The sequence below is a fragment of the Oncorhynchus mykiss genome, chromosome 10, assembly GCF_013265735.2.
Source record: "Oncorhynchus mykiss isolate Arlee chromosome 10, USDA_OmykA_1.1, whole genome shotgun sequence".
Taxonomy (NCBI): domain Eukaryota; kingdom Metazoa; phylum Chordata; class Actinopteri; order Salmoniformes; family Salmonidae; genus Oncorhynchus; species Oncorhynchus mykiss.
The window spans coordinates 16,656,222-16,675,175 of NC_048574.1; the positions used below are offsets into that span (position 1 = coordinate 16,656,222).

Here is an 18,954-nt window from a genome sequence, read left to right on the forward strand (position 1 = left end):
CAGCCCACTGAATTTCTCTGCTTACTGTACAGTTATTATACAAAGTCACTTCCATGGTGTCCATATAATGACAGCCTTCCTCTCTGTCATAAGGCATATGATAATCAGTCATTATGAACGAGGCGGTTAACCCACTCTTCCTACGATGTCATTGTAAATAAGAATTTGACTATCTAGTTACGAAAGTAATATTGCTTTTGCACTGAAACATACAGGCCCTGATTAGTTCATATCATATTGAGTTATATTGACCAATAGTAATTATCTAAAGAAGTCATAGTACAGTAGGACCTCATAGACACAAATCTTAATGTTACAGATTGATCACTCAACTGAACTGGCAATATCAAACTGGGATATGTAAAAGAAAACATGTCTAAATATGCAATAAATATATATTTTCTAAAGGTTGATGCGTTTTTAAGTGAAATTCAAAGTTACAGACATTTGTGTTCCAAACAACCTCTATTCCCGACAACTCCGAGTGCAAATCTTCAAGATCCTACTATAGTTTTGAATTTTATTTACCTTTATTCAACTAGGCAAGTCAGTTAAGAACAAATTCTTATATTCAATGACGGCCTAGGAACTGTCTGTTCAGGGGCAAAATGACAGATTTGTACCTTGTCAGCTCAGGGATTTGAACTTGCAAACTTCCGGTTACTAGTCCAACACTCTAACCACTAGGCTACCCTGTCACCCCAGTTAAACAGAACCACCTAATCATCTCTTTTCAAGCTAAATAGTACCATTTGAGACAGAACAATGTGTCTCACTAAAAACGGTGGGCACTGAGTAACTGTAACCACAGAGACGACAGACAGAAAAAAGTAACTTTATCTTTATCCCTGTCATTCAGTAGTCAAATCACAGTACACAAAAATGCTGGATTTACAGAGCTCCAGTGTAAACAACACAATATCAGCTAAGTATGGCAAGCCACGAAAATGAGAACAGCTCCGGCAGCAATAACACTGTATTTGGCTCCACAGCTATCTGCTCACACACACACGATCAAGCTGCAAGTGTCACACATTGAATGGGAAAGTACAGATGTCCTTGACCATAAGAAAGAAACCAACAGTTTGTGAGTGAACAAAGCATTTGATACGTTAGCTCAAGTGAAGTAGTACAACAGTATGACACATCCACTTCTCCATGCATTTATCTGTGACCTGTGACTCAGTAGTGAACTTTCACAAGGCATACATCAAAAAGGCAAAACATCTCCGTTAGTCCAAAGTAAAGGAGCAAAATATAGAATATACTTAGATAACCAAAATGTATAATCCATTGAGTATTAAAGTAGTCCAGGTGTAGAGATATTAGACCTGCAGGTCAGTCCTTCAGTCAGTTGGCAAGGTGTTCCTTTTCATTACATAGACTGCCGCTCCCTCCATCTTTCCTCAGAGGTTTCATTATTCATCTAAGGTTTTTTTCTCCCGCGGATACAAGAAATGCCTCTGGCAGTTTTTAACAATACCCCTTTGTGCTTCAAACCCCAACTGGGCAGCTGAACATAGTCCCAACAGTTTGTCTTTTTAGATGATAAACAGCAACTTTTTTACAATACTGGAATTATTCCACACAGATGTGTGAATAATACCTACATCTGCACGTTTTGAGGAAGTCCACTAGTCGAAACAGAATAGGGGTCAACAGCAGAGCAATGTTCATTGAGAAAGTGGACATTGATTGGCATCTTTTTCGACCAATTGTGGCTCTCAAGGTTATGATGTTCTTTTGATGTTTTTTTTGTTGATGAGCTTGTTTCAAGGATAATACAGTCTATCCCATGTAATCAAAAGAACGTGTACTGTGTGTATGTAAAAAGTATGGTACATACAGTGTCCATATTAGTAGAGGACCAGAGTACAAACCAAACAAAAATATAGCACTGTACACCGGTCAGGCAGTGTTCCTCAGAGTGTCCAAAGGTGCTATCCTCGACCCATCCTGTCCGATCCATCCGTACTGTAACTCCTTCTGCCATTACACATGGGTCTGCATGCGTTTCTGCAGCGGCCGCGTCAGGTCTGAGTTCTGCGAGGACGACTGCGAGTAGTGGGAGGAGGAGGAGGCGGCCGAGGCCTTGCTGTCCTTGTCAAACTGCACGTAGCCGTCCTGTTTGCTGTAGCTGCTCACGCTGCTGTCGCACTGCGTGTCGATGAATGAGCTGGAGTCGCTGAGCGAGCCCCGCTGGAACTCACGCTCGCACAGCTCGATGGAGCTACTGCCCATGCCTAGCACGAAACGCTGGCTGTAGTCGTACAGGCGGTTGGGCCCGGCACCCAGCGTGCTGTAGATGTTGGTGAAGGACATGCCTGTGGGCACACGTTGCTTGCCCATGGTGGCTGAAGAGGAAGCCGAAGGGTTCCGGACTTCTGCGCCGCCGGTCTGGCTGGGGGCCATTGACATAGTCGGGGTGCCATGGTGCTCCTTGAAGGTATTGACGCTGTAGTAGCCATTTGTTGGATCCTTGTGGAGGAGACGGGGCAAAGACATAAACAGATGTGTTAATGTTAGGACAGGAGACATAAAATGGAAGGCATGTCAGTGCAGTGCAGTTACTGTTTTGGTAGTTGTTATTGTGATCAAATCGATAACTCACTGAAAGATTAATGATTACAGTTTGAAAGAGGCACATCTGTTTCTTTATCTGTGTCATTATCAGTCAAACAGGGGAAATGTCAAACAGCACCATCTAATTTCTTCATTTTCTCTTTTCACGATCCAGACATCTGCTCTCATTTGAACAGGAGAGAGTTAGGTTTCTATTATAAATAGCCTACATGTACTTAATGATGAAATATAAATACCATCTATAGTGCCTTCAGAAAGTATTCACACCCCTTGGATTTTTACCCCATTTTGTTGTGTTAAATTGATTAAATTTAGATGTTGATCTACACACAATACCCCCCAACATAATTAAGTTTTTACAAATTAATACAACATTTAAAGGTGAAATGTCTTGAGTCAATTATTCAACCCCTTTGTTATGGCAAGTCTAAATATGTTGAGGAGTAAATATTTGCTTAACATGTCACATTAAAAGTTGCATGGACTCACTTTGTATGTACTAATAGTAGTTAACATTATTTTTTTTTATGATTACCCCATCTCTGTAACCCCACACATACAGTTAATTGTAAGGTCCCTAAACTAAGTAGTGCATTTATGCACAGATCCAACCACATAGATCAGGGAGGTTTTCAAATGCCTCACAAAGAAGGGCACCTATTAGTAGAGGAGTAAAAATTAAAACAGACACTGTTTTAAGCATAGTGAAGCATAGTGAAGTTATTAATTATGCTTTGGATGGTGTATCAATACACCCAGTCCATACAAAAATACAGGCATCCTTCCTAACTCAGTTGCCATAGAGGAAGAAAACCGCTTAAGGATTTCACCACCAGGCCAATGGTGATTTCGAAACAGTTACAGAGTTTTAATGGCTGTGATAGGAGAAAACTGAGGATGGGACAATTACGTTGTAGTTACTTTACAGTCCTAACCTAAATGACAGAGTGAAAAGAAGGAAGTCTATACAGAATAAAACAAATATTCCAAAACACTCATCTTGTTTGCAATAAGGCACAAGCAATACTGCAAAAAATGTGGTAAAGAAATTAACTTTTTGTCCTGATACAAAACATTTGCTTGTGGCAAATCCAACACAACACATCACTGAGTACCACTCTTTATATTTTTAAGCATGGTAGTGGCTGCATTATGTTATGCATATCAAATAAAATGTTATTTGTCACATGCACCAAATACAACAGGTGTCACCTTACCGTGAAATGCTTACTTAGAAGCCCTTAACCAACAATGAAATTCAAGAAAAAGAGTTAAGAAAATATTTACTAAATAAACTAAAGTAAAAATCTAAAGTAACACAATGAAATTACTTAACAATAACGAGGCTATATACAGGGGGCACTGTTACCATGTCAATGTGCGGGGGTACAGGTTAGGGGAGTTAATTTGTACATGTAGGTAAGGGTAAAGTGACAATGCATAGATATGCTTGTAATTGTTAAAGACTAGAGTGTTTATTTTTGAATAAAATGAAATGGAATAGAGCTAAGCACAAGCAAAATCCTAAATGAAAACCTGGTTCAGTCTGCTTTCCAGCAGACACCGGGAGACAAATTTACATTTCAGCAGGACAATAACCTAAAACCCAAGGTCAAATATACACTGAAGTTGCTTACCGTGACGACATTGAATGTTTCTGAGTGTCCTAGTTACAGTTTTGACTTGAGTCTGCTTGAAAAACTATGGCACGACTTGAAAATGGCTGTCTAACAAAGATCAACAACCAACTTGACAGAGCTTGAAAAGTTTAAAAAGAATAATGGGCAAATATTGTACAATCCAGGTGTGCAAAGCTCTTAGAGACTTACCCCAAAATATTCACAGCTGTAATCGCTGCCAAAGGGGAATCTAACATGTATTGACTAAGGGGGTTGAATACTTATCTCATCAAGATATATATGTTTTATTTTTCATAAATCAAAAAGGACATTATTGGTGCCCCGTGTGAGGATGTTTCCGTAACTGTTTCTTCAATGAAAAGGTTGCATAAAAAGGGAGTAGGGTAAAGTTGCCCTTAGACACCGATCTTGGGTCAGATGTATATTTCCCAACTAATGGTTATGGTTCAGATTGGGGGAGGGGAAATTGATCCTAGATCTGTACCTAGGGGAAACGTCACCCCGAACTGCATAAACAGAGTATAAACTTTGCCAGGCTTAATCAACAGGTATTTATGCCCTAATTCTATGTGGTCTAAAGCTGTGACAAAGCAACACCTATGTTTTGTCATGTATTCCAATACTTGCATTAATGTGACCAAATTCATATCTAAATCAACAGCTATTTATTAGAATGATGAGACATCGAAGAAACAGGCTGATGTGTGCTACATGTGAAAAATAGATAACATGCTTTCGGGGTGTGAAATAGTCATCTCCCACTAACACGAATAAATCCTCTTATCAGCTAATTAAATAGCCTTAATGATTCCACATGTGGGAGCAGCATATGTTGAATAATTGCAAAGCCAGTTCATTTTCAGTCACAACCTATGTGTGTAAAGTGTTTTCTTCTCTCTTTATGCTACTCCATTTCCTTTCTTGAAATGAACTGATTGTTAGATTCCGGGAGGAGGGAGAAAGCTTTCCAACATTCAAATGGATAAAATACAACATTTGCTGTCAGAGCAAGCAGACATCTTTGTCTGTACTTGTGGCTGGAGGCTATTACAAAGAACTCTATTAGCGATGGCAAGACAGAAAGGGTAGGTCCCTCAAGCGGCGGAATCTCAAGGGTGGGAATTGAATTCGCAGGATGACATCAGGAAGAGGAAGCTCTATGAGAATATACTGTATATTAGCGGTTCACATCTGACCGGAGAGATGGAGAAGGTAACACATCTGACGTGAGAGAAGGAGAAGATAACACGTCTGACCTGAGAGATGGAGAAGGGGTCGCCTCACAGATAAGAGTCAGAGTCAAAGAGTCAGAGTTAAGCCTTTGAATGTGAAAGTGTAAGTCTGGCTTCCTAGAAGTTCCAATATCCCACATTATATTTGCATATCAGTGCTTTAAGGGATAGTTCATCTAAAATAAGGGATTGAGTGTGGCGCCGACAGACATGGAAGCTCTGCCTCTAGCTCCTAAGCGACTTTGCAGTATTATTATTGTTATTTCTTACATTACTAGCCCAGAATGTTTTTTGTGAACTTTTGGATATCAGAGCGACGGTAACGCACCAGCATTCTGACCAGAAATAGGACTTTCCCAAACTGGATCTGTTTGGCAATTTAACTTCTTGAGGGTAGGGGGTAGGGGGCAGGGGGCAGGATTTTCGTTTTTGGCTAAAACACGTACCCATTTGAAACGGCCTATTTCTCAGGCCCAGAAACTAGAATATGCAAATAATTGTCAGATTTGGATAGAAAACACTCTAAAGTTTCTAAAACTGTTAAAAGTATGTTTGTGAGTATAACAGAACTGATATGGCAAGCAAAATCCAGAGGACAAACCATCCCAAAAAATAGCCTACCACCATTTTCAATGGCTACAACTTTTATAGTCCTCCCAGATTGCAGTTCCTAGGGCTTCCAGTAGATGGCAACAGTCTTTAGAAAGAGTTTCAGGCTGGTTTTTGGATAAATGAGCCAGAAATTGTAGTTTTTCTAGGTGGCTCCCATTTTGGCTGGCGTGTTTCCAAGCGCGTGAATGAGAGCCCGTTCTTTGGTATTTTTCTCCGGCAAAGACAATAACAATTCTCCATCTTAAATTTTATTGTTTATTTACGTATTAGGGTACCTAAGGTTTGATTATAAACGTTGTTTGACTTGTTCGGGAAAGTTTATTAGTAACGTTTGGGATTCATTTTGTATTCATTTTGATGGAGGGAAACTGGGTGGATTATTGACTGAAGCGCCAGCTAAACTGAGTTTTTATGGATATAAAGAAGGACATTATAGAACAAAAGGACCATTTGTGATGTAACTGAGACCTTTTAGAGTACCAACGGAAGAAGATCATCAAAGATAAGGCATTTATTATATCTCTATTTCTGTTTTTCGTGTCGCACCTGTCTGGTTGAAATATGTTTTTCATGGTTTTGTATGCGGGGCGCTGTTCTCACATTATCGCATGGTGTGCTTTCACCCTAAAGCCTTTTTGAAATCTGATACAGGGGCTGGATTAACAAGAAGTTAAGCTTTATTTTTAACAAAGCAAATATGAGGAAAATGCTACCGAAATTCTGTCAACACATTGCTTGTAGTAGTCGCGCTTCAAAAACTCTCGACCATTGTTACTCTCCCTTCTGGGATGGCTAAAAGGCCTTCCTCCACCAAATCAGATCACAACTCCATTCTGCTCCTCCCTTCCTATAAGCAGAAACTCAAACAGGAAGTATCCGTGCTAAGGTCTATTCAACGTTGGTTTGATAAATTGGAATCCATGCTTCAAGATTGTTTTGATCACGAGGACTGGGATACTGTATGTTCCGGGTTGCCTCTGAGAATAACATTGACACATATACTGACACAGTGACTAAGTTCATCAAGAAGTGTATAGGGGTTGTTGTTCCCACTGTAACTATTTAAACTTACCCAAATCAAAAACTGTGGATAGATGGCAGCGTTCGCGCAAAACTAAAAGCAAGAAAAACTGCATTTAACCACAGCAAGGTGACTGGGAATATGATTGAATACAAATAGTGCAGTTATGCCCTCCATAAGGCAATCAAACAGGCAAAACGTCAGTACAGAGACAACGTGGAGTTGAAATTCAACAGCACAGACAGGGGACGAATGTGGCAGGGACTCCAGACAATCAAAGATTACAAAGGGAAAACCAGCCACGTTGCAGACACTGATGTCTTGCCCCCGGACAAGCTAAACAAATTCTTTGCTCACTTTCGGGATAGTACAATGTCACCGATGCAAGCCGCTCCAAAGGACTGTGGTCTCTCGTTCTCCGTGGCCAACGTGAGTAAAACATTTGAGCGTGTTAACCCTCGCAAGGCTGCCGGCCCAGATGGCATCCCTAGCTGGGTCCTCAGAGCATGCTCAGACCAGCTGGCTGGAGTGTTTATGGACATATTCAATCTATCTCTATCCCAGTCTGCTGTCCTCACTTGCTTGTTCCTTGTTCCTGTACCCAAGAAAGCAAGCGTAATCAAACTAAATGACTATCGCCATGTAGCACTCACTTCTTTCACCATAAAGTGTTCTGAGAGGCTAGTTAAGAACCATATCCTCTCCACCTTAAATGACACCCTAGACCCACTTAAATTTGCATACCACCCCAATAGATCCACAGACGATGCAATTGCCATCGCCATCACACTGCACACTACCCTATCCCATCTGGAAAGGAGGAATACCTATGTAAGAATGCTGTTTATTGACTACACCTCAGCCTTCAACATCATTGTATCCTCTAAGCTCATCATTAAGCTTGGGGCCCTGAGAATGAACCCCGCCCTGTGCAACTGTGTCTGGGACTATCTGACGGGCTGCCCCCAGGTGGTGAAGGTAGGAAACAACACCTCCACTATGCTGATCCTCAACATAGGGTCCCACAAGGGTGCGTGCTCCACCCCCTCCTGTACTCCCTGTTCACCCATGACTGTGTGTCACGTTCATCATAAGGAGTAGACCAATATGCAGCGTGGTTTCCATCCTATATTTTGGAATAGAAAACTTCAATGAACAAAACAACAAAGCGAACAAATGAAACGTGAAGCTATAATAATGCTCACAGGCAACTATACATAGACAAGATCCCAAAAAGCACAATGGGGAAATGGCTACCTAAATATGATCCCCAATCAGAGACAACGATACACAGCTGCCTCTGATTGGGAACCATACCAGGCCAACATAGATATACAATTCCCCTAGATAACCCACCCTTAATCACACCCCGACCTAACCAACATAGAGAATATACAGCTCTCTATGGTCAGTGCGTGACACTGTGTGGCCACACATGCCTCCAACTCATCATCAAGTTTGCAGATAACACAGCAGTAATAGGCCTGATTACCAACAATGATGAGACAGCTTATAGGCAGGAGGAAAATAACTTCTCCCTCAATGTCAACAAAAGGAAGGAACTGATTGTGGACAGCAGAGATAGCACACTTACATCCACATCGACGGGGCCGCAGTGGAGCAGGTGAAAAGCTTCAAGTTCCTCGGCGTACATATCACTGAAAATCTGAAACGGCCCACCCACACAGACAGTGTGGTGAAGAAGGTGCAACAGCAGCTCTTCAACTTTAGGAGGCTGAAGAAATTTGGCTTGGCCCCTAAGACCCTCACAAGCTATGACATGTGCACCATTGAGAGAATCCTGTCGGGTTGTATCACCGCCTGGTACGGCAACTGCACCACCCGCAACCGCAGGGCTCTCCAGAAGGTGGTGAAGTCTGCCCAACGAATCACCGGGGACACACTGCCTGCCCTCCAGAACACCTACAGCACCCAATGTCACAGGAAGGACAACAAGATCATCAAGGACATCAACCACCTGGTGCACCGCCTGTTCACCCCGTTATCAACCAGAAGGTGAGGTCATTACAGGTTCATCAAAGCTGGGGCAGAGAGACTGAAAAACAGCTTCTATCTCAAGGCCATCAGACTGTTAAATAGCCATCACTAGATTACCTCCACCCAGTATCCTGCCCTGAACATAGTCACTGAATATAGTCACTGTCACTAGCCGGCTACACCACCCGGTTACTCAAACCTGCACCTAAGAGGCTGCTGCCCTATGGAATAAGTGGTCAAGTAAATAAAGGAACACTGGTCACCTTAATAATGTTGACATACTGTTTTACTAATTTCATATGTATATACTGTGTCTAGTCGATGCCATCTTATTCAACTATTGCTGTATATACACTATTCTATCCTATGTATTCAATTCTACTAAATTTTCTATCCACATGCTGTCCATAATGTCTACACATCCCATCACATATATACAGCACCTGTCAAAAGTTTGGACACCCCTACTCATTCAAGGGTTTTTCTTACTTTTTAAAAAACTATTTTCCACATTGTAGAATAATAGTGAAGACATCACAACTGTGAAATAACACATGAATCATGTAGTAACCAAAAAAGTGTTCAACAAATCAAAACATTTTGTTGTTGTTGAGTTTCTTCAAAGTAGCCAACCTTTTCCTTGATGACAGCTTTGCACACTCTTGGCATTCTCTCAACCAGATTAATGAGGTATCAGGTATGAGGTATGAGGTATGAGGTCTCCTGGAATGCATTTCAATTAACATGTGTGCCTTGTTAAAAGAATAAGAGGAGTGGCGTGCTTCATCAGATGACCTGGCCTCCACAATTTGTTTATTTTTTATTTCACCTTTATTTAACCAGGTAGGCCATTTGAGAACAAGTTCTCATTTACAACTGCGACCTGGTCAAGATAAAGCAAAGCAGTGCGACAAAAAACAACAACACAGAGTTACACGTGGGATAAACAAAAGTACAGTCAATAACACAATAGAACAATCTATATACAGTGTGTGCAAATGGCTTAAGGAGGTAAGGCAATAAATAAGCCGTAGTAGCAAAGTAATTACAATTTAGCAAATTAAGACTGGAGTGATAGATGTGCAGATGATGATGTGCAAGTAGAAATACTGGTGTGCAAAAGAGCAAAAAAAAGTCAATAAAAACCATATGGGGATGAGGTAGGTAGTTGGATGGGCTATTTACAGATATTTACAGTTATGTAATGTTCATTTTACCTCCAGGTGCCTCCAGAACTTGTTCATGCCAATCAGATTAGATGGGTGCATCCCAATAATATATAATTTATCCTGAAGTGTACACTTGTTCACTACTTCCCACAAATCTGAAGGCATTGGATTGCTGGAGATATGGCCCAGTGAGAGTTTCCACCATATTTTTTTTCAAATCAGTGAAGGGAAGTGAACAAGTGCACACTTTGGGAGGAAGGAGATATAATTGGGGGACATAGCCAATAATTTATCATGTTTGAATTGAAGAGATTGCCTCCAATTTAGACATGAACTTTTCCATCAATTCAGAAACTCTAACGTGGTTGCGGATGCCTAATGGAATTTAGAATGAATTAAGAACCACTACCTGCTTTTGAAGTTTCTCCTCAATCCCTTTGAAATTCAATCACTCGTCCATTCTTTAATCTGCATATTTCTACTTTCAGTTATATATAATGAAAATTGTGTGTTTTAAGCGGGAGAGTGGTCTATCTGTAATAGGGAAACCAAAATATACACGACGAAGGATTTGCAGGTACTCCCTTCTACTCTACCTTGACTTGCTCATGGGTATCTTAATAGGCAGCTTTGTTTCATGCAACTCCTACTGGTTATTTTCAGAACACTCCAGTACTGTAGATCTAGAGAGATTCTCCTTAGAATAGATGTGGATTGTGACTGAATTAAGATTCCTTACATATGAGCAGAACATCAATAAGCCATTATGTTTGGAAAAAGAAGAAGAAACAGAATAGGAGTACTAACTGAATAGAATACATGTTCCTCCTAGAACTAGAATACGGTGTACATTTTAAGACATTCCTGATGCTGTATCACTGCCCCATGTATGCCTGGCTCTGTGCCCACTTTAATGTGCTAGAGAAGAAACAGAATAGGAGTACTAACTGAATATAATATATGTTTTTCCTTGAACTGTAGTGCAGTGTACAGTGCACATTTTAGGACATCCCTACTAATGCTGTATTACTGCCTTGTGTATGCCTGGCTCTATGCCCACCTTAATGTGCTGGAACTCCTTCTCTTCCTCTTGTAGGACTTCCAGCTGCTTCAGCACAGACTCCTGTGCCTGGAAGTCCCCACGCTCAATCTGAGACACCAAGGGGGCAGACATGTCACTGAATGGCTGTTTGATATTCTTGTACTATCAGCCTGTGTAGTGGAGGGTAAACGCATGCAAACACTGTTTTTATTTGGTTAATAGCATTTACCTGCATATTTACGTTAAATAAGCATGGTTGTCTGTTTTCAGGGTTAACCCACTTTTATTTTTTAATGCTACAACCCTGAGTAAAATGCCATGTCTAAATTAGAGCTTTGGGTTACTGTGTTTGAAGTAAGTCTGTAGATAGATGTACTGTAGAATGAAAAATGTTCTTCAATGAACTGTTGATTAGAACATTTTCAATCAATTCAGATGTACTATCGATGGACTCGTAAATGACATGCGGAGAGGAGAGAAGAGTAGCGTTCAACTCACCATCATCTGCTTGATTGCTGTGTGCTCCTCTGTTTCCCGTGCTGAGTTGTGATCCTTGTGAACAATCTCCACCCGGATGTCGTTTTTTGCCAAACCCACTCCTTTGAGGTCTGTAGAGAGACAGGGAAACTGATTGGCACCACTGACAGAAGTCCTTTGGCACCGCATCATACCACATCCGAGCGGCTTTAAAAGCTGTGGCCCCTTAGATCTCTTGATGGGAGCTTGGAGAGTCCCTTAGCTCCACAGCCAGACCACAGACAGCATCAGCATCATAACATGTTCTTTGGTGGACTGGAACTATTCTACACTCCCACAGCAGTCACAGCTCATTACAAAACTGGGTTCCGCTTTATTTGAAGTGCATCTTATGTAGGCTTCATAAGCACTGCATAAATGGGTCACAAATCATCTATAACCATATTCCATGCTCTGTAAAATATTAATAAATATGAACAAATACATTGGTGGGTATGTCACCCAGTTGAGCCACATTATGAATCTTTATAGAACATGATATAGGCTTAAAAATGAGCAACCCTTCAGTGCTAGGGCTATGTGTGCCAAAGAATACATTGAATACATGCATAATGCTTTACTCCTAACCATAAATACTAATGTGTGTAAATATTAACCGCCGGCAGTTGACACAGGGTATGCCAGAAGCATTTATGAATGATTCGATTATAAGGTGTCATGTGCTGCTTATTTATGTGTTATGGACATTATAAAGGGCACTGTATACCTGAGTGTCACTGAAATTGATGATAACTTTCATATACAATCATATCCTTATGTTGGCAGGATCCTTATTCCTTAAACAGACAGCAGTGACTGCTGTAATTCATGGACATTATACACATTAATATGTCTGTAGCACTTATGCATGGCACTAGTGAAATACACTTTATCGACAGCCTATGATATGGTAAGATCATATACAAGGGTTACTTACTATCTGTTTTAATTTTGCTTGCCAGGTCTCTCTGGCGAGAGGAGATGGATACGGGTAAGGAGGACATGACGAGGTGAACGTCTTCTGTGGTAAACAACAACAACAACATGGTTAACAGCAGTCTACATTGACCGTATATATATATGAGCGCTGTATCACTACACTTCAACAGTGGCGGTCAGTGCCGTTTAAGATGGGGGGAGGACAATTTTGGGGTTTTAATGAGCATGGCCTTATTTCTATTACAGCATATTGGATGACTATCATTCCTATTCCATTCAACCAGTTCAATGTAACATGGATAGGTTTAGGCTACTACATGATCCTCAACTGTTCCCTATACTCATCATAAGGTTACTACAACCTAGCCTATGAATGAAAGTTTACAACGTAGGTGCATACAGGTCGAGAGAAACATTTGAGGTGACATGGACATTATACTGTATTATTATTGCCTGCATCTAGCTAATATAGGGTTTAATCATTAGTCCAACAGTTGCAAGCGAGAGTTTCTATTGGACAAATTCAGGTGTGTTTATCCCCATTTTGTTCTGTTTAAGAAATGTTTTTGAAAATAATTGGTGGAATGTATATACCCCCTGTAAATACAGTTTGCTTTCACAACAGGCATGTTGTACTCCTTCTCACATCTATGCGCTCTCCTCCTCTCACCTTTGCCCTTTGTCGCTTGTGGATTTCAATGCATATGTATGTGACCAAGCGAAATAACCTTTCCAAGCCAAACAATATCATAACTGCTACACACAGCCTACATTGTTGTCACCATATTAGCTAAAGTAACGTCGTAGTCAACATAGCTAATATAACTAACACGTTAGTAAAGCTGCTACAATCATGCAGTGACATTACAGTGTACAGTGTAATTTGTTCAAAACTGTTCACCTATTGTCTCTCTCTCTCTCTCTTTGAGTCAACTACTCACAACAATTTTTGCACTGCAGTGCTAGTTAGCTGTATTTTATTCTTTCAGTACTAGAGTCATTCTCCGATCCTTTGATGGAAGCTAGCTGTCCTCCGGCTACACCATGGTGCTACCCTACACAGTGATGCTGAGGCTACTGTAGACCTTTATTGCAAAGTAGAATGCTTCAATCAAATATTTGGTGAAGTGATTATATTTAGTATAGTTGTATCTAAAAAAAGATAACTTTTTAAATGTTTTACAACTTTTATTTTTCTGAAAATCACGAAGTGTACGGTCCTCCCCTTCCTCCTCTGAGGAGCCTTCACGACACTCCACTGTGTAGGCTGTGTTTTATATCAGATAAGAATATTGCTTTGAAGGAGAAGTTTGCCTTTTTACAACCACATCTCTATTTGTAATGTAAATGGCATGTTATAGAAGGGTACACACACCTTTTTTGTGATTTCACTTTTTTTGTTTTACAGTACTGTACCCCAAACAGAAAATCACCTTCTCATCCTTGTTGTGTAGTATGGGGGCCCTGAAAAAACAGGAACAAATGCTCCAAAAACACCCAAATACATTATTTTAGATCACTCAGTATAGTGAGGCAGGTCTTCCAATGTTCTACACAGGAAATAGTTTCATTACAAACTTTATCCGCAATGTTATATTCCCTTTTGCACGACACGAGACGTTTCCCCTATCCAGCTGTTCCATTCTCTGTGTAGCCTGCTGCTACATGCAAGTGCCAAAATAAAGAAAACACCAAAATAAAGCGTCTTAATAGGGCGTTGTGCCACCACAATCCGCCAGAACAGCTTCAATGCGTCTTTGGCATAGTGTCTGGAACTTCATGTGTGGAAGAACCGCATGCTTTATACTTTATATCCTTTATGTACTCAGGTGTTTGCTTTATTTTAGCAGTTCTTTATAGATTGGACAGAGAGGTATAGCCCGAGCCGCTACAAAATGGAATATAACGCTGCGGATAAAGTTTTGAATGACACAATTTCATGTGTACAACATCTAAAGACCTGCATCACTATAATGAGAGCTTTCTTAAATTATGTATTTGGGTGTTTTAGGAGCCATGTTTTTTCGGGCCACAATACTACACAATGTGGATGAGGAAGGGATTTTCTGTTTGGGGTAAGTTTCTCAAAAACGTGAAATCACAAAATGGTGACGGCACCCTTCTTTAACATGCCATTGACACAAAACAATGTGGTTGTAAAACAATCTAATTCTCCTTTAAGGCACTAGCTCCCATCTAATGGGACATTTATACAATTGGGTGTCAGACAGTGTCAAGCAAGAAATATTATGTTAGAATCTAGTTGCAGATAACTCAGAGCTTTCTCGGTCCTAAAATGGGCATGTTGGGCAATATATAGTATACATGATTTAAATAGAGGAATGAATATACAAGTACCATAGTTTCAGGTTTAGATTTTTGTCCCATAAAATGTGTCCTCTCAAAGGATTTGACATATGTTCTTACAGTGATGAGTTGATATCCTAAAACCATTACGCTTAACATTCCAATGCAAATCATTCTAAGCACTACAGAGCATTTTGATCTGCATAGATTGTACATGAAAAAACAACACCATTTGATTGTGAAACCAAGGGTGTCTATTGAACACTTTGGCTGTCCCAGAAAGGATAGGTTTTAAAATGCACTTACTCCTCTGGAAGCGAGCACAGCAGAAGGCACCCAATGTGCCCATGAGGACAATGAGGGCGAGGAATGCCCCCACAGCCACTCCTATGATGACAGCCAATCGGAGGGACTCTGGGAAGACATGGATAAAAGACATTGGTACGGTGGCCATATTAGGAGTCCTGATGAGACTGAGGCTGTCCTGATATAGGCATCGTACAGAGGTGGTTTCGTCATGCAGTTGAACTCGGGTAGGTCTACATCATGTGATATACACCAAGGCTAACACTTACTGTATGTTGAACTGTGTCCTCGCTAATGCAAAGGTGAACACAACTGGTGAATGGTAAATAGTGAAAACCTTTTACAGTACCATTTACAGCACGGACAATCTTGACACCCATTATTTACATTTACTTCAAATGGCTGAGAGGTTTATAGCTTTGTAACAAATGGTGTCCTAAATGTTGTGAATAGGTTCATAGGCTGTAGGGGTTGATTTTTTTTAACTGAGCTGTCTCAAAGATGAGTGTATAACCCTGTGGCTAGTCAAAGTCAAGTTAATTAATTCAAGAGCATAGTTGACTTTAGTATGATCTTCAGAATTACAGAATTGGCATTTCGACGATCCCTTTGAAAACAGATAGTTTGGAGCTTTGTAAGGGAGAAACCTAATAGATAAAAGGAGGAAATTAATGAAAAAAATCATCTCAGGTCAAATAAATATTTCAAAGAAATCATATGTTAAGCTGTAACCAATTGAGACGTTGTAAATTAGATTACAAATTGGAGTTCTGAATACGTCTAAATGCCATTGCAGGATTTCACAGATTGAAATTGTTGACATTTACCCAAGTAAAAGGCTTATCATGGAGCCATTGCCCTCATGCATGAAGTAATCATGGCAATATCCTTAATCTCTCCCAGGCTCTTACAACTCTTTTTCTATTACTTTAATTTGCCCACTTTCTCTCAGACCCCAAATCTCTGTCTCATACACATACTCTCTCACACCTACCCACCTACATGTACACACACATACCACACTGGTGGTATAACAAACACAGCTGTTCACTGCATAAACATTCTGAGAACATAAAAAAGTTATGACATAAAACATCTTTAACACTACCACAACAGTTGTTTAAAAAAATGTACCACATGGAACAATATGCCCACAGTTTTTCAGTAAAAAAAATGTCCAGTGTCTGGGATCATGTACACTACATGGCCAAAAGTATGTGGTTGTCGAACATCACATTCCAAATTCATGAGTGTAAATATGGATTTAGCACCCCTGTTGCTGCTATAACAGCCTCCACTTTTCTGGGAAGGCTTTCCATTAGATGTTGGAACATTGCTGCAGAGACTTGCTTCCATTCAGCCACAAGAGCATTAGCGAGGTTGGGCACTGATATTGGGGAATTAGGCCTGGCTCACAGTCGCCTTTCCAATTCATCCCAAAAGTGTTCGATGGGGTTGAGGTCAGGACTCTGTGTAGGCCAGTCAAGTTTTTCTACATGCAAAAAACCCAATTTCTGTATGGACCTCGCTTTGAGCACAGGGGCATTGTCATGCTGAAACAGAAAAGGGCCAACTCCAAACTGTTGCCACAAAGTTGGAAATAAAAAAATTGTCTAGGATGTTACTGTATTCCGTAGCGTTAAGATTTATCTTCACTGGAATTAAGTGGCCTAGCACGAAAACATGAAAAAAAAAACCCAGATCATTTATTCCTCCTCCACCAAACTATACACTGGGGCAGGTACACTATGCATTGGGGCAGGTAGCGTTCTCCTGGCATCCGCCAAACCCAGATTCGTCTGTCGGACTGCCAGATAGTGAAGCCAGAAAACTTGTTTCCACTGCTCCAGAGTTCAATGGCAGTGAGCTTTACACCACTCCACCCGACGATTGGCATTGCAGGTCTTTCGGAGCATGCAGTTGCATGGTTTGCTAACTATCTGTCTGATAGAACTCAGTGCACTCAATTTGATGGTCTGTTAAATTGTCTGTCTTTAATGGTGTGCCCCAAGACTCTGTACTTGGTTCTCTCTTATTCACTATTTATATAAATGATTTAGACAAAAATGTCCAAAATGCACAACTTCATTTTTATGCTGATGATACTGTTATTTACTGTTGTGCCTCGTCTCTTACAAAAGCATTCCAGAACATGCAAACTGCTTTTTATACTGTTCAACATACCTTGTGTCAATTGAAGCTTATCCTCAATACTGACAAAACTAAACTAATGGTGTTTTCTATTGCAAGAAATAGACCTCTGAACCTTTCACCAATCAAGGAGATTGAGGTTGTAACCTCATATAAATATCTCGGAATTTGAATTGATGACGGACTCTCTTTTAATTAAATTGCATATTCAACAACTGTCACGTTCTGACCTTAGTTCCTTTTGTTTTAGTTGGTCAGGGCGTGAGTTGGGTGGGCAGTCTATGTTCTTTTTTCTGTGATTTGGTATTTCTGTGTTTGGCCTGGTATGGTTCTCAATCATTTGCAGCTGTCAATCGTTGTCCCTGATTGAGAACCATACTTGGTTCTGTTTTCACCCTTGAGTTGTGGGTGATTATTTTTCCGTTTCAGTGTTTGCACCATTCGGGACTGTTTCAGTTTTCATTTTGATTCTCTTGTTCTTTTGTATTTTGTATTCATTGTTCCATTAAATTACATCATGGATACATACCACGCTGCATTTTGGTCCTCCGATCCTTCCTACTACTCCTCAGAGGAGGAGGATGAAGAAACCCGTTATAACAACTTACAAAACAATTGAAGCTGAAATTGGGATTTTATTTTAGGAAAAAGGCCTGTTTTTCTTTTGAAGCCAGAAGGAGGCTAGTATCAGCTACATTTATGCCTTTACTATACTATGGGGATATTTTATATATGAATGCTTCCGCTCAGTGTTTGAGATCAATTGACACTCTTTACCATGGCACTTCGAGATTTATTTTAAACTGCAAAACCCTTACGCACCACTGCACTTTGTATACCAGGGTTGGCTGGCCTTCTCTAGTCACTCGTAGGCTCAGTCACTGGTATACTTTTATTTACAAAGCCATTTTGGGTTTATTACCTTTTATTTGTGCATTTTTATTGTTCAGAAATGTGGTGGGTACTCTCTTCGTTCACTGGACTTTATCCTGCTAACTGTTCCAAATGTCCGAACTGAATTTGGTAAAAGGGCTTTCATGTACTCTGCGCCATCGTCTTGGAACACCTTACAAAATACTTTTAAACAGGAAGAACTTGTCCCGATTGGTGTTTTTAAATCACTGATGAAGGATTTTGAGGCTGATTCCCTGACCTGTCAATGCTTGTAATTTTTTTTGTAATGACTTGGTGCTGCCTATCTTGGCCAGGGTGCTCTTGAAAAATAGATTGTAATCTCAATGAGCCCTTCCTGGTTAAATAAAGGTTAACTTCATATGGCTGCTGGGGCAGTATTGAGTAGCTTGGATGAAAAGGTGCCCATTGTAAACGACCAGCTCCGCAGTCTCAGTTGCTAATATGTGCATATTATTTATTATTAGTATTGGATAGAAAACACTCTAAAGTTTAAAAAACTGTCAAAATATTGTCTGTGAGTATA

General features: G+C 40.3%; 1 protein-coding gene across 2 annotated transcripts in view; it reads right to left on the minus strand.

The window, feature by feature from the left end:
* Positions 1-819: 819 nt before the first annotated feature.
* The window catches only part of kirrel3a (kirre like nephrin family adhesion molecule 3a), a 272,346-nt gene continuing 254,211 nt past the window's right edge, over positions 820-18,954 (minus strand). For both annotated transcript variants that reach the window (XM_021617614.2, XM_021617613.2), the window contains exons 12-16: positions 15,366-15,473; positions 12,751-12,834; positions 11,796-11,905; positions 11,316-11,405; positions 820-2,478 (exon numbers count right to left, since the gene is read on the minus strand). In XM_021617614.2, the coding sequence (XP_021473289.2) occupies positions 1,993-2,478; positions 11,316-11,405; positions 11,796-11,905; positions 12,751-12,834; positions 15,366-15,473 (878 nt within the window). In that variant the 3' untranslated portion in view covers positions 820-1,992. The remainder of the gene's footprint in view (positions 2,479-11,315; positions 11,406-11,795; positions 11,906-12,750; positions 12,835-15,365; positions 15,474-18,954) is intronic.